Genomic DNA, 12154 nt, shown 5'->3' with positions numbered 1-12154 from the left:
TTAGCACCACTTTGAGTGCGATGTGTTGTGCCTTTCTCCATCACATGGGGACTATTGGTTAGCACACGTGGTTAACATTTTTATATTTTGGGTTCAAATCACTGCTCCGGCCTGCCTGCGTGGAGTTTATCCCCGTTCTCTAGCTTCCTCCCACATTCCAAGAGCATGCAAATTAGATCAATTGTAGTCTAAATAGCCCGACGGTGTGAATGTGAATGTTTTTTTTGTATGTCAAACGCAATCATGATATGTTTTTTTTTGTATTGGGACTTGATCCTGCAGGCGTACCTAATGGAGTGACCGGTTAGTGTCAATATGCAAAGTTCAACTACAAATGAATATGCAGTTTAATCGCAACCAGCGTCATCTCTGTCAAGGCTGAATACTTGACACAACATTTGTATTGGATCTCATTACAGGCAATGCAGACCTATGCCATCGAGTTCACCTGAACTTTGAAAAACGCATCAAATTATGTTTTGAAAATGATGGGAATCATTTTGAAAATATTACCTCTCAACGTTATAATTATGTTGTTTGAAGAAGTATGTGTTTGTTTTTTTACCATGTACCCAGACTTTGTGAGCACCCTGTAGAATGTGCAGGCGTTCCTAATATTGTGGCCTGGCTGGTCGTGTACTACACACACACACACACGCGCGCGCACACACACACCCAAGTGGTGGCATCACTAATCCCCAGTGGCTGGTCACACACTTGCAGCGAGCGCGTCCATGCATGTGGAGCTCAGGCGGAGAAGGATGCTGCGGAGGAGCGACGCAGGCAACCAGTTGCTCTCCAGCTGCCAAAGTGGATCCTCAGCCGCAACTTGTTGCCTCGGCGCCGGGGCAAGTCCAGCCGAATTGTAATTAGGAGGTCGGGCCGATCGTAAAGCACCATGTCGCCGATCGTGATGCTATTATAAGGACTGGGAGGAAGAGCGGACGTTTTGGGGTGGTGGATCACCTCCTCCGTACGGAGGTTTTTGCGGTGATCCGCGCGTCTCTGGTGCAGTTCTGAGGAGGAGGAAGAATGGTCGAACTGGAGAAGGAGGTGCTCCCGCTGCCCCCGCGGTATCGGTTCCGAGACCTGTTGCTCGGGGACTGGCAGACCGACGACAGGTAAGCCGTGTAGCCGACGGGGGTTGCTCGTTTTTACGCACGCACGGTGCAGCGCACTTTTTTTTACGCTAAAAAAGTGGGAGCGTCATCTAGGCGGAGTTTGCGGGGGGGGGGGGGGGTTATTGGCAGCCTGTGTCTCCTGCTGCGGAGTGATGTTGCAACAGGTCCGTTTGTTAGTGTGCGCGCGCCCATGGCACAACCGGTTACGAGAGCGCATGTGACCTCGCCAAAGGCGACATAAAAAGACGACTTCCTAACTCTCCTCTTTTTACAAGTGCATGCTTTGTTGCACACCAAAATCAATTTCGCGAACCCAGTAGGGGTGGAATCGGGCGGAGAGGACGAAGGTATTGCGTGCACCTTCTCCCCTCTTCCTGTCTCACGCTGCTATAATAGCTGAGATTCATAGTGGACCATCTGCCACCTGGACAGGCAATTTCAAGTGGCTGCTCCCAGTAACTGGCAATTAACCTTTGCTTACACTCCATTTGCAGGCCGGCAGATTTGACGTGCTGTATGATAAGCAGCGCTTCATATGGATATTTCATTAGGACGTCTCGTGGAGGAAACAAAAAACCAAAAAAAACTCAACCTGCATTTGACATGCGGACTGAAGATCACTTGCTAGCTTGTCGGAGCTCGAGAGGCTGTTTTGAACTACAAAGTTAGCATGGGATGACCCTGACGTGGCCACGCAAATATTTCAAAACGATCGCTAAATAAATGAGAAAATGGAATGTCACATCTGAACCTTTAGCACCAGCTTGAGTTGCGGCCACGCATAAACGTCAGCTAGACTGCCACCCGTTAATGTCACCGCGCGCTGATAACACCACCGGTGAGAGACAACGGGACGCTTATCACACCACGGTTTCCAGAAGCCGTTTTGGCAAAGCAAAGTCAACCGTAGCAGGCACGAGGCCTTTATTGGAAAGAGACGTCAAAATGAGAGGAGGCCCAATTTGTACAAATGCTGGACGAAGGACATTAACTCATTCACTCCCAAAGACGTTTTTAAACGTCTTTTCAGACTTGGTCCTGAATTGGCTGGTATGAATGAGTTAAGATACATCATCTTGCGATCTAATCGACCGACCTACCTACCACATTGCCAATCCATCTGTCTTAACTACCAATCAATCAACATATCCACCTACCTATTTTATCGACCAATCTGTCTATCCGCCTGTCCACATGGCTCCCTACCTACAGTACAAAATACTGTAGCTGCCAAACAATCCATGTACGTATATCTACGAATCCATCTATCCACCTACCAATGTACTGTACCTACTTACCTTTTCTATCAATCGACCTAACTACCTTATCTATTTACCTAAATATCTACCTACTTAGTTCATCAACATACAGTGTTTGCTCTACATACTCTACTTACAAAATTAATTTGTTCTGGAAGACGTTTCTGAACTAGAACATTTGTAAGTAGAGGCGCGTTTTCCATGTAAATGCCCTAATCCGTTCCAAACCCCCCAAAATGGTTTCTAAAGCATAAAAATGTATCAAAATATGGAACAGATACATGTTGCATTTACATTAGTGCACAATAAATGAGAGTTGTTCATAATGTAAAAAAAACAAAGAATAAAGAATAAAAATGATGGTCATTTAAATTTTAACTGTGTCCTCATCGGTTTTTTATCCTCTTTAGTCCTTGTTCCCTCTCAGAAGTGGTTTTTGCCTGGCGTTTTGTAAAGAACTGATCCAAGGACGTTTGCTTTTGTCAACTTTTAACAATTCTTCAAAAATGTCCAAGGCAAACATCAGCATGGTGAGCGATCACTTTTTCTGGGCGATTCACATTTACGCAAACCTAACCTTTCCTTGCGGAAATGTGGCTATAGTCAAAAGTATTATAGCTTACCTAATGGCACAACCTGGGGGGGGTCCGTTTGAGGAGAGGTGTTTTTTTTTGTTTGAGCCACGGCATCTCCCAGCATGCAGGCATAGAGGACATTTCACCATGACGTCATCCGTACTTCCGGGTTGCAAAAGCAGACACCTTTTCATCTTTTTCATTTGACCAAGGCACAGCGACTGCGAGAACAGGGGAAATGGCATGAATGATGATTTTTTTTTAACCTTCTTCTATAACTCTGTGATGTGTCTGTCAAAAAGAAGTTATGCGAGGTAACTCGCTTCAAAAAGAAACAAAACGCCGGCCTTCATTTTTATGACAAGAGGTCAACCGATTCAAAACTAGATGTGGTTGGAAACTGACAGCCAGTTGAGAGATTTAATTGGCTTTTGTTGCGCTGATTAATGGCAAAGATGAGCTCTTTTCACAATGAAATGGACGGCGCACTGTAATTTTGTAGATGATTAGTCATTATGTTTTGTTAAATGACTCTAACGCAGCCCAACTGAACATTTTGTACATACCTGTGAGAAAAAGTCTTCCCCCAACCTCGATGATGGGAGATTTGGTTCCCCGTCTTCCCATTCGAAGCGGCTGTGCCGGCCTCGAGGCAGTCTTGCAATCTTCTCTGTACAACTATTTTAAGACATTCACTTGATTTATCCCCGCCTCACCCGCCGGGTCCACTGGATAATTTCTTCTTCGAAGGACATCGTCGTGGCGCAACGCCAAACACAAGTTTGTGTTATCATTTCATTTGAGGTCAGCACCAGTCAATCACTTTTGTGCCATAGGCGACGTCTTCCGAGCGCTTTTTTTTCTCTTGCTCACTTAGCGCCTGCCGCTCGTCTTCAAGAGGCTTGTCATTTGTTTGCAAACCGGTGGCGGATGACTGAAGTTTGTGCCGAAACGTAGGATGGCCTCAGTCACCCGATTACACAAACGTTTGGCACGGGCACGGGGGGGGGGGGCTTGGCATTTAGTCCAACCACCACTTTTGAAACCTTTCTCCCGGGAATGTAAACAAAAGGGAGGGTACGAGATTGCTTTGTGTGTTGGTCTCAGATGTTGCTGCAATAACCATGCAAACAGAGCAAAAGCAAGTGAATGAGGGCAACCTCTTAAAAGTTGACAGCCCGTGTCTGCTCACAGATGATCGGGGGGATTGGCAAAGGAAAGTTCAGCACCGTATTATCGATTGTACTGGAATATTTTCTAGTGAATGACACTGCAAATATGGTCGACGTGTGTTGTTGGTGCCGTGTTTTTGTTCTGGGTTTTTTGCCCAAGGACTGACAATTTTGCATGATAACTTCAAAGGGGGGTGGGGGGGGGGGGGGTCAGGCATTTGAGACATAAAATTGAATGACAAACAAGACAGCCTACCTGAATGCAGACCTCCATCAAGGCTTAAGGCTTTGTCACCTGCAAATTCAACAAGCACAACGTAACATAAGAGAGTGTTGGACTTTGGGTGTACAAATGGATCTGATGACATTTAATATGGAATTCGAATATCATTTCGTGTGATATGAATCAAATCTGCCGAATTTGATTTCCAGGAGGCAGAGCTACATGACTTACAAAGTATTAAGTTCCGTTGCATTTCTCCATAACATCCTTCTTATTTCAGTTTTAACCCTTTCAGGGACAGCGGTTACTCCGGTGGACAGTATATCATGTTATCGGGTTACAGGGTGCATGAAAGGGTTGAAATCCACGTTCGCTTGATGTGAATTGTAACATAACGGTAACAATACTCAACAATATTCCAAAAATGGCCCCCCTGCCCATTTACGGGTTGAGAAAATCACAGCCCCGCTGGCCGCTGTTTGCCCTATGCAAATGACTTGAGTAGACTTTTCGGTCATGCTTCACGGGAATTGCGAGGGTGTTTGCGATCACCCAAATGCATTTACGGACCAACATCATGTGGCGGGGAAAAAAAAAGGATGATAAGATGCTGATCTCCATGTAAGGGGATGATTAGCCACAATAAAGTGGCTAGATTAGAAAGCGGGGCCGGGCCGAGATTGATAGTGACACAAGGCTTAATTACTGGCAGATCACACAGCGCTTGGGCTGCCACGCTGCATTAATGGTGGGAGTAGCCTTTAACCAGCATGAGAACAAAGTCATTGGTGCCTCAAAGCACCACGTGGCGAGACCGCGACCTTGCCGCATGAACAACTTCTCACTCTTCAACCGCTTTAACCCCGCCGACCCCCCTTCCCCGACCTCCACACTCTACATCTGATTGAAGTGTCTTGGATTAAAGCATTTATCATTCATTCAAACGCCCTCCTGTAACCCGGTGAAATGCACCCGAAGGCCCTCAGGTGAGACAATTTTCCCATTTTTTTTTGGAGGACGTCAAACATGGTGAATAATTCATGACTCACACAGGGCGACTCCCCACCTTTTGATTGCATTTTTGAGTCCTACTCTTGCCAACGATTGTGGAGATAGCAGGTCGCGGCCCTCGAGTGTAAGTCATACATTTTTAGAGTTTAATTTGACCACCTGAACTGGACAGAAAGGATTGAACTGAAAACATCAAACACAGCACAACACCAGTTGGTTGTAACCTTGTCATATTTTATACATAATACAGAGCTATGGTTACATTTTATGAGACATTGTCAATAAGGTTGGCTAGAATTGATTGCAAATATGTGGGGATGTTATGATCATTTGAATTGTTCCAAAAAAATTGAATTGAACACTAAAATAATACATCCTATATCCAGGCCCCTCCAAAAGTATACAACAGAAAAGTTCGGAATTCCATCTTTTATTTCATATTTCGTACCTACAGTAGATGTATTAAACCACAGGTGTCAAACTCAAGGCCCCGGGGGCCAGATATGGCCCGCTACATCATTTTATGTGGCCCGCGAAAGCAATTCACACATCAACTTCCGTGATGTTTGCTAAAGTCTTAACCAAAATGTCAAATTGTCGTATACAATGTAATAATTACAATGTTTGAACAATCCATTCTTCTTGACTTATGATGTCAAAACTAGTTATTCATCTATTTGTTGCTCGCTGTGTTAAGTAATATGTGGAGGTGGTTAAATATTTATATGGTTTCGCAAAATTCAGCAGTCATAACGGCCCTCCAAGGGGAACCGGAACTACAATGCGGCCCGCGACACAAATGATTTTGACACAGAATAGCGCACCTTTAGTTTGAAGCCACCCGCTTTTGAAGTGAGCAAAAGTATTGGAGCGGCCATTATGAATTTCCCCATTATTCCTAAATAGTTCTTCCCATAAATTCCCCCTAAATTTGTCGTTGACTGCGATGAGGTGGCGCGAATAGGAGAAATCCTGATTGATTTGACTGCTTTTACTACATTGTGAAGGTTTTATTTGAAGTTGTGAAGTTTTACTCTGAATCGTGAGCGAATTTTGTGGCCAGTGTAATTTATAACATTGACTTTGGAAGATCAGTTGGGGGGGAAACGGGCTGCAAACAGAGTGGCATACTGTTTGTTTATTGGCCAGTTTGGATTAGGAGAGGTGGGGGTGAGGGGGGGTCATTTTGTGCCGGCATGAAAGAGAGAAGCCTTCTGGCTGTTTGAATGTCAGTTTGTTGCGAGGTTCTTGCCAATTTGCACAATCAGTTTTGCAAATTAGATTTTTTTTTTTGTCTCCGCATTGAAAACGCATGTTTTCTTTATTTTAAAGCCACCATTCTAATCAAATGGACGATAATGTATCGTCTCTGGCAGTGGGTGTCCTTCCTTGAGAGGAATGCCAGATGACGAGACACTTCAAGGCGAGTTGTTGCAGGGCAATGGACACATTCTTATAAATAACGCCGGTTGACTCGTTTATTTGTTATTTGTGTTTATTTGCACCCCTTGGCCCGTATGCTACTCACAATCTTCCCGTTCCACGGCTATATTAGAGAGATTCAGTTTATTTTGTCTCTCTTTTCTCAACCAGCCATATTTCTCGTATGACTTTTTTTTTTTTTTAATTTTGGCCTACACATAAACACAAACACCTTCCCCGTGCACAGTGCCACAACAAAATTAAACACTACAGATGCATTGCTGCACAATAGTCCCCCAGCGTGAGCTCTCTGGAATTACCAACATGTCTTCTGTCCTCAAAGCAGTCTTGTATTTAACTGTCGCCTTGGTATTTCCTAAACGCTTCGCCATGCTTTCCCAACAACACCCCCAGCAACTTTGCCAAATGACTAATAAACCCCAGGCGAGGCCTATTCTCACCATCACGACGGTCACTATCCATGACCCATTCATTCAATCGCTTCAGAGTACAAGCACCTCTATTTAGCGTATGAGTCTGTCTTACACCAAACCTGCGGAGCACGTGATGAGAGACTGGTCACAAAGCTCATCTGACGGAGGTGTAGGAGGGAGGACGTAGTTGTTGTGCATTTCTAGATTGGAAAAAAAAAAGCAACCTGAAACGGGTAAGAGGAATTAACTGCACATGGTGAATGGTCAGCTGAGGCACTGGGGAGCGGAGGGAGATGCCTAATAAGACCACACTGCCGACATGATGCGCGTCCCCCTCGGCTTAATTAAAAATAAAGCCTAATTGATATTGGCAAAGGTGGTAAGCGTTCGATGTGTTCTCACAGGAGTTCATTCGAAAGTCTTAATGAGACTCCTTTTGAGGAACATGGCCGTGCAGCGAACGGTTGTTCGCCGCAACTATATTGGATCCGCTAAATCAGCGGTTCTCAACCTGGGTTCGATCGAAGCCCAGGGGTTCGGTGAATCGGTCTCAGTGTTCGACTTTGCCTTGGAGGTTGAGACACACCCGACTCAACACGTCAATTAGTTATGACACGCCCGCGGTGCCCGATGATCAAATTACTGTACATCGCTTTTGTCCAATCAGTGTTGCGGGAAATTTAGTTCGCTCAGTCATCAACGAGTGACTGTCGCCAAAAAAAAAAGAAAAAAAACAACAACAACAAGTGGTCAAATAATTCGATGACAATAAAAATTGCCATCGAATTATTTGATTCAATTCAGCCTTACTAGATTTTTCTTTTACCTTCACGAAGCGCAAAATGAACGTTTTCATCGTTGCTTCTTGTTTCAAATCCTTCTCATCATCCATGACATTTTGGAGTCAAACCTTGTTTTTCATCATTTGAGTCACAGTGGAACCTTTTCCCTCAGAATACAAATAGTACAAATTCATCGGTTTAATCCTAATGTTTTACGCCACCCTCCATTAACCCGAAAGTAGTCTGCTACCAACTGCTTTTGTTAAAAGGATTTAGGTTCTCTTTTTGCCCTTGGCGTCACGATGGAACTGTTCAACCCACCCCAGATGCCTACACAGCAGCAGACTGAGAGTATCGGCTCACATTTTAAGAAGAGTGTACACAGACTAAGGATGAGTAAAGTATTTCGTCCCGATAGTAGCGCGTCTCTATAAGATTATCCTCAATGACTGTCGTGTGTGATGTCTTATATGTCGCAAATGTTTATGTGTGAGGTCAAGAAATGGTTTGTAACCGCACCGTAGTGACCCGATCACCTCTTCGAGTGACACGCTTTCTTCTTCTATGTATTTTCTGGCAGTCTGGATGCTCTCTGGCTCCATGTTACCCCCACAGGTCAGTCCTGGTACTGCAACAGACTTGGTTTGGAGGAGGAGAATTGCAATGCGTGGGTGTGCGGCATTGCTAATCCTGACTTTCTTGACTTGTCTTTGTCGTCATGTTTGGGGGACTCTCGACTAAATTGTCAAAAATCGTGCGTGTGTACCCGGTTTAAGCCAACGAAATGCATCTTACAAAAAGGACCTCAAACTTACGTTGTGGGCTGCTTACCATTTCATAAAGTCAATTTTATTTTTGGTTTGGAAGCATCTAACGGTCAAGAGTGCCAAGTAGACAACCTCAGCAGCCGCCATGTTTATAATAGAATAAACGCAATGTTTCTGGAATTTTCCTCCCGTTTTAAAAACTGTTGTAGATGCAGATGGCACCATACAACTGGCCTAACGGTCGACCTGTGTAACGTGTGAGCGATTTCGATCCCGGCTGCTGTCAGATGTTGGAAAGGCCTCCCCCTGGCTCGCAAAAGTGACCACTAACATGCTTTGTCCACCTATCAGAGCGGCGTTATTCCCAAACGATGTTTGTGATTAATACTCCACCGGCAGCGACCAAGGCGGGGATTCCTCTCATGTTTCAATCCTTTCACTGCACTAATTTAAAATAAAACAGAAAAGGATGTTTCATCCCTAGAGTTGAAGAGACAGCAATCGTCTGCTCTCATCTGCAAATGTAACGTGAGGAGAAGAAGGCGATAGAATGGCACTTCTTCTTTTTTTTAATGGCGTTATCCATCGCGTGTGATATATTGTTTCATGCTTTGGGTGATTATGCTTCTCTTCCGAGACAAAGTGTTGCTAACGATCGAGGCTTGCGCTGCGAGCGGTGAGTCGCAAACGCTCTTTTTCTGCGAGGGGATGAGGCAAGACTGATGACGTCAGGGAGCAAAGGGTCTGCTGGGCACAGCCGCGGATGATGCATGGGAGTTGTAATACATGTAAAGCCACGGGTTGCACACGATCACCTTTAAAAGCAACGTGGCACGCCTAAAAGTATGGGGTTGTGCTTGAACACATAGTTGCCATTGGATCTCATTTTTCATTTAGCCAAGACGATTCAGTGCTTCCTATTTTATGGGAAAGCATTCAAGGCAGGGAATCTCAAGGTGTGATACTAGAACCACTAGAGTTTCACATTCACCCTTTAGTGGTATGCAAAAGAAGTACTGCCTGAGGAAATAGAGTTCAGTTGTATTTAACTTTAGGGCTGGATGTTAATGGACTGGATGAAACTACATCATGCTAACTATGCTGTTTTTTGTATTTTGGGCAGATTCTCCCTGATTTTATACTTGACACCGTTTTTAGTGTTTGCTGGGCTGTTTTGCACGATTGCAGCATTTTGGCTATAGTATTTTGTTGAGCAGAAAATATTGGCACTACTGGACTTTTGCTGTTTGTTTAAAATGGAACAAGGAGGGATCTCAAAATGGAACGATGGTAAAAAAAAATATATATATATATATGCTGCCGACGTATCGACACATTATGGACGCGATAGAAATTGACTTGAAGTTACATTCTGCCAGTTTAGTGGTAACGACTGTTTTAGATGCTGATGCATTTTCAGGGAATAAAAGGGCTCATGTTTACATGAGAGTCGGCATATCAGGAACAGGAAGTAAACGCGACGGTTATTTTTCACTACTCATTGTTTGTTGTGCTTGTCCTCTGTCGCATTTCCATATCATGGCGAGTTTAGTCTGATTGTTGGTTTGTTACTTCAAATTTGTTTATGGGACTGAAGTTAATTAAATATTTTTGATTATTCCGAAGTGCCTTGTTTTACTTTTTTGGTGGGGGATAGCTTGACACTAATTTTCCTCCGACACTTTTTTTTTTTAAATTATAATCCCTCCAAATGAAAATTAGCAGTAGTCACAGGCAGGGCCCACATATACAAACAACAATTGATATTCACAGTTATGGACAATATTCAATCAGCCTGACTTGAGATCTTGTTAGGACAACGGCTGCGGTTTGAACTAACCTGCATGACAAACAAGGGGTGTCCTTTGGGTTTTATTTATTACTCAGACGATCTGGCATCTGCTGAAGGGAGATTCTGTTCTCTTGATGCATTTAGATGATTGCGAGAGTTCGAAACTTCGCCTTGGCCAGACAGCAACAGACACTCGACATGCTGTTGTCTGACAAATTGTGTTGGTTATGATTCATTTCAGGTATTCTGGGTACGTTATAACGGCGCATTGGGACACTTGTCCATTGTCCTTCCCGAAACTGTTTCCAGACAGTTGAAAGCACGCAAGTCGAAAATATCTTCTCAGATGAAGAATTAAGATTCAGGGTGAATAAAGCGGGCAGCATGTTGGCTGAGTGATTCGCACGTCTTTCTTGTAGCCCAAGACCAGTCCAAGGCAAGTTTATTTTCACAGCGCAATTCATAAAAGGCAATCAAAGTGCTTTACGGAGGCAAATGAAGACATGAAGTCAATAAAAAGTGAAAAGTCATGTGATGACAATTAAAAAAAAAAAAGAACATTTTAAAGACAATGGAGAATTAAAAGAGGGGAAATAAAATGTTTAAGAAGTTCATAAAAAGGTGTTCGGAAAAGTGAGGAGATTATTAAATCAGTAATTCATGAGAATGCTGCAGTGTAAAAAAATTTTTTTTTGCCCTAATTTAAATTAACTGACAGTTTGAGCAGACCTCATGTTTTTTCGGGAAGTTTAATCCACAGGTAATGAGCAAAACAACGAAATGCCATTTCACTTTGTGTGGTTCAACTTCTAGGAATACACAAAAGCCCTATTCCGGATGACTCGAGGAGTCTGGATGCTGGATCGGGACTTGGTAAATCGTGAATGTATTTTGATCCAAGCCCGTTGTAAGCTTTGAGGCCGAGCGGTAAGATTTTGAAAATGACGCACGGGAAGACAGCTCGTAATTTGAGGACCGATGTGATACGGTCCGGTTTTCCTGTTGAGGACAAGCACTAAAGGAAACGGATGGATGTGTGGTGAAATTATGCGTCTGGATACTTTTGTCTAATTTGAGGTCTTCGGCTTCCCCCGCTTGATAGCAAGTAAGAATATAACATCGGCCTTTATCCGTCTAATGCCATCTGGATCATGCTGATTTTTTTCTTATCCCGGAATGATAGCATAAAGGGCACCTGTGGAGCGTATTAAGATTTCAGACATGATTAAGCGACGATGAAAGTCTGCTTGTTTCACTGGAGTGTTCAAATCAATCTCCTGCTAGCGATGTGTGGAATTAATAACATTTTGCTCCCTTTTCACAAGCTCCACTCAAGGACGTCACATTTCTTTGTATTGAGGACTACTTTTTCTTTGTTATCCCACATCCTGCTCTATGTGGGTCAGGGACAAGGCGTTGTGTCAATCATTTTGTCACAGCAGCTTTGGAGAAACAAGAGTGCATCTCTTGAGCAATGACTGGAGCACGCAGGTGCCAAAGTGCAATTTTACTTGCCTCTCGCCCTCATTTCGGAGTCGCCATAATATTGTTGTCGGTCTTTTCCCTTTGCTTTTCCTTTTTAAAACTCATTCAGTA

The 12154-nt window shown here is 43.7% G+C and overlaps 1 protein-coding gene across 2 annotated transcripts in view; it reads left to right on the top strand.

Moving 5' to 3' along the window:
- The first annotated feature begins 739 nt into the window (after positions 1–739).
- The window catches only part of kcnt2b (potassium sodium-activated channel subfamily T member 2b), a 40170-nt gene continuing 28755 nt past the window's right edge, over positions 740–12154 (top strand). For both annotated transcript variants that reach the window (XM_086133371.1, XM_086133370.1), the window contains exon 1: positions 740–1121. In XM_086133371.1, the coding sequence (XP_085989497.1) occupies positions 1033–1121 (89 nt within the window). In that variant the 5' untranslated portion in view covers positions 740–1032. The remainder of the gene's footprint in view (positions 1122–12154) is intronic.

This window comes from Hippocampus guttulatus, chromosome 16 (assembly GCF_054856545.1).
Source record: "Hippocampus guttulatus isolate MCC_2025c chromosome 16, RoL_Hgut_1.0, whole genome shotgun sequence".
Taxonomy (NCBI): domain Eukaryota; kingdom Metazoa; phylum Chordata; class Actinopteri; order Syngnathiformes; family Syngnathidae; genus Hippocampus; species Hippocampus guttulatus.
Note: the sequence above shows the minus strand (reverse complement) of the source record. Positions and strands in the feature narration are given on the sequence as shown.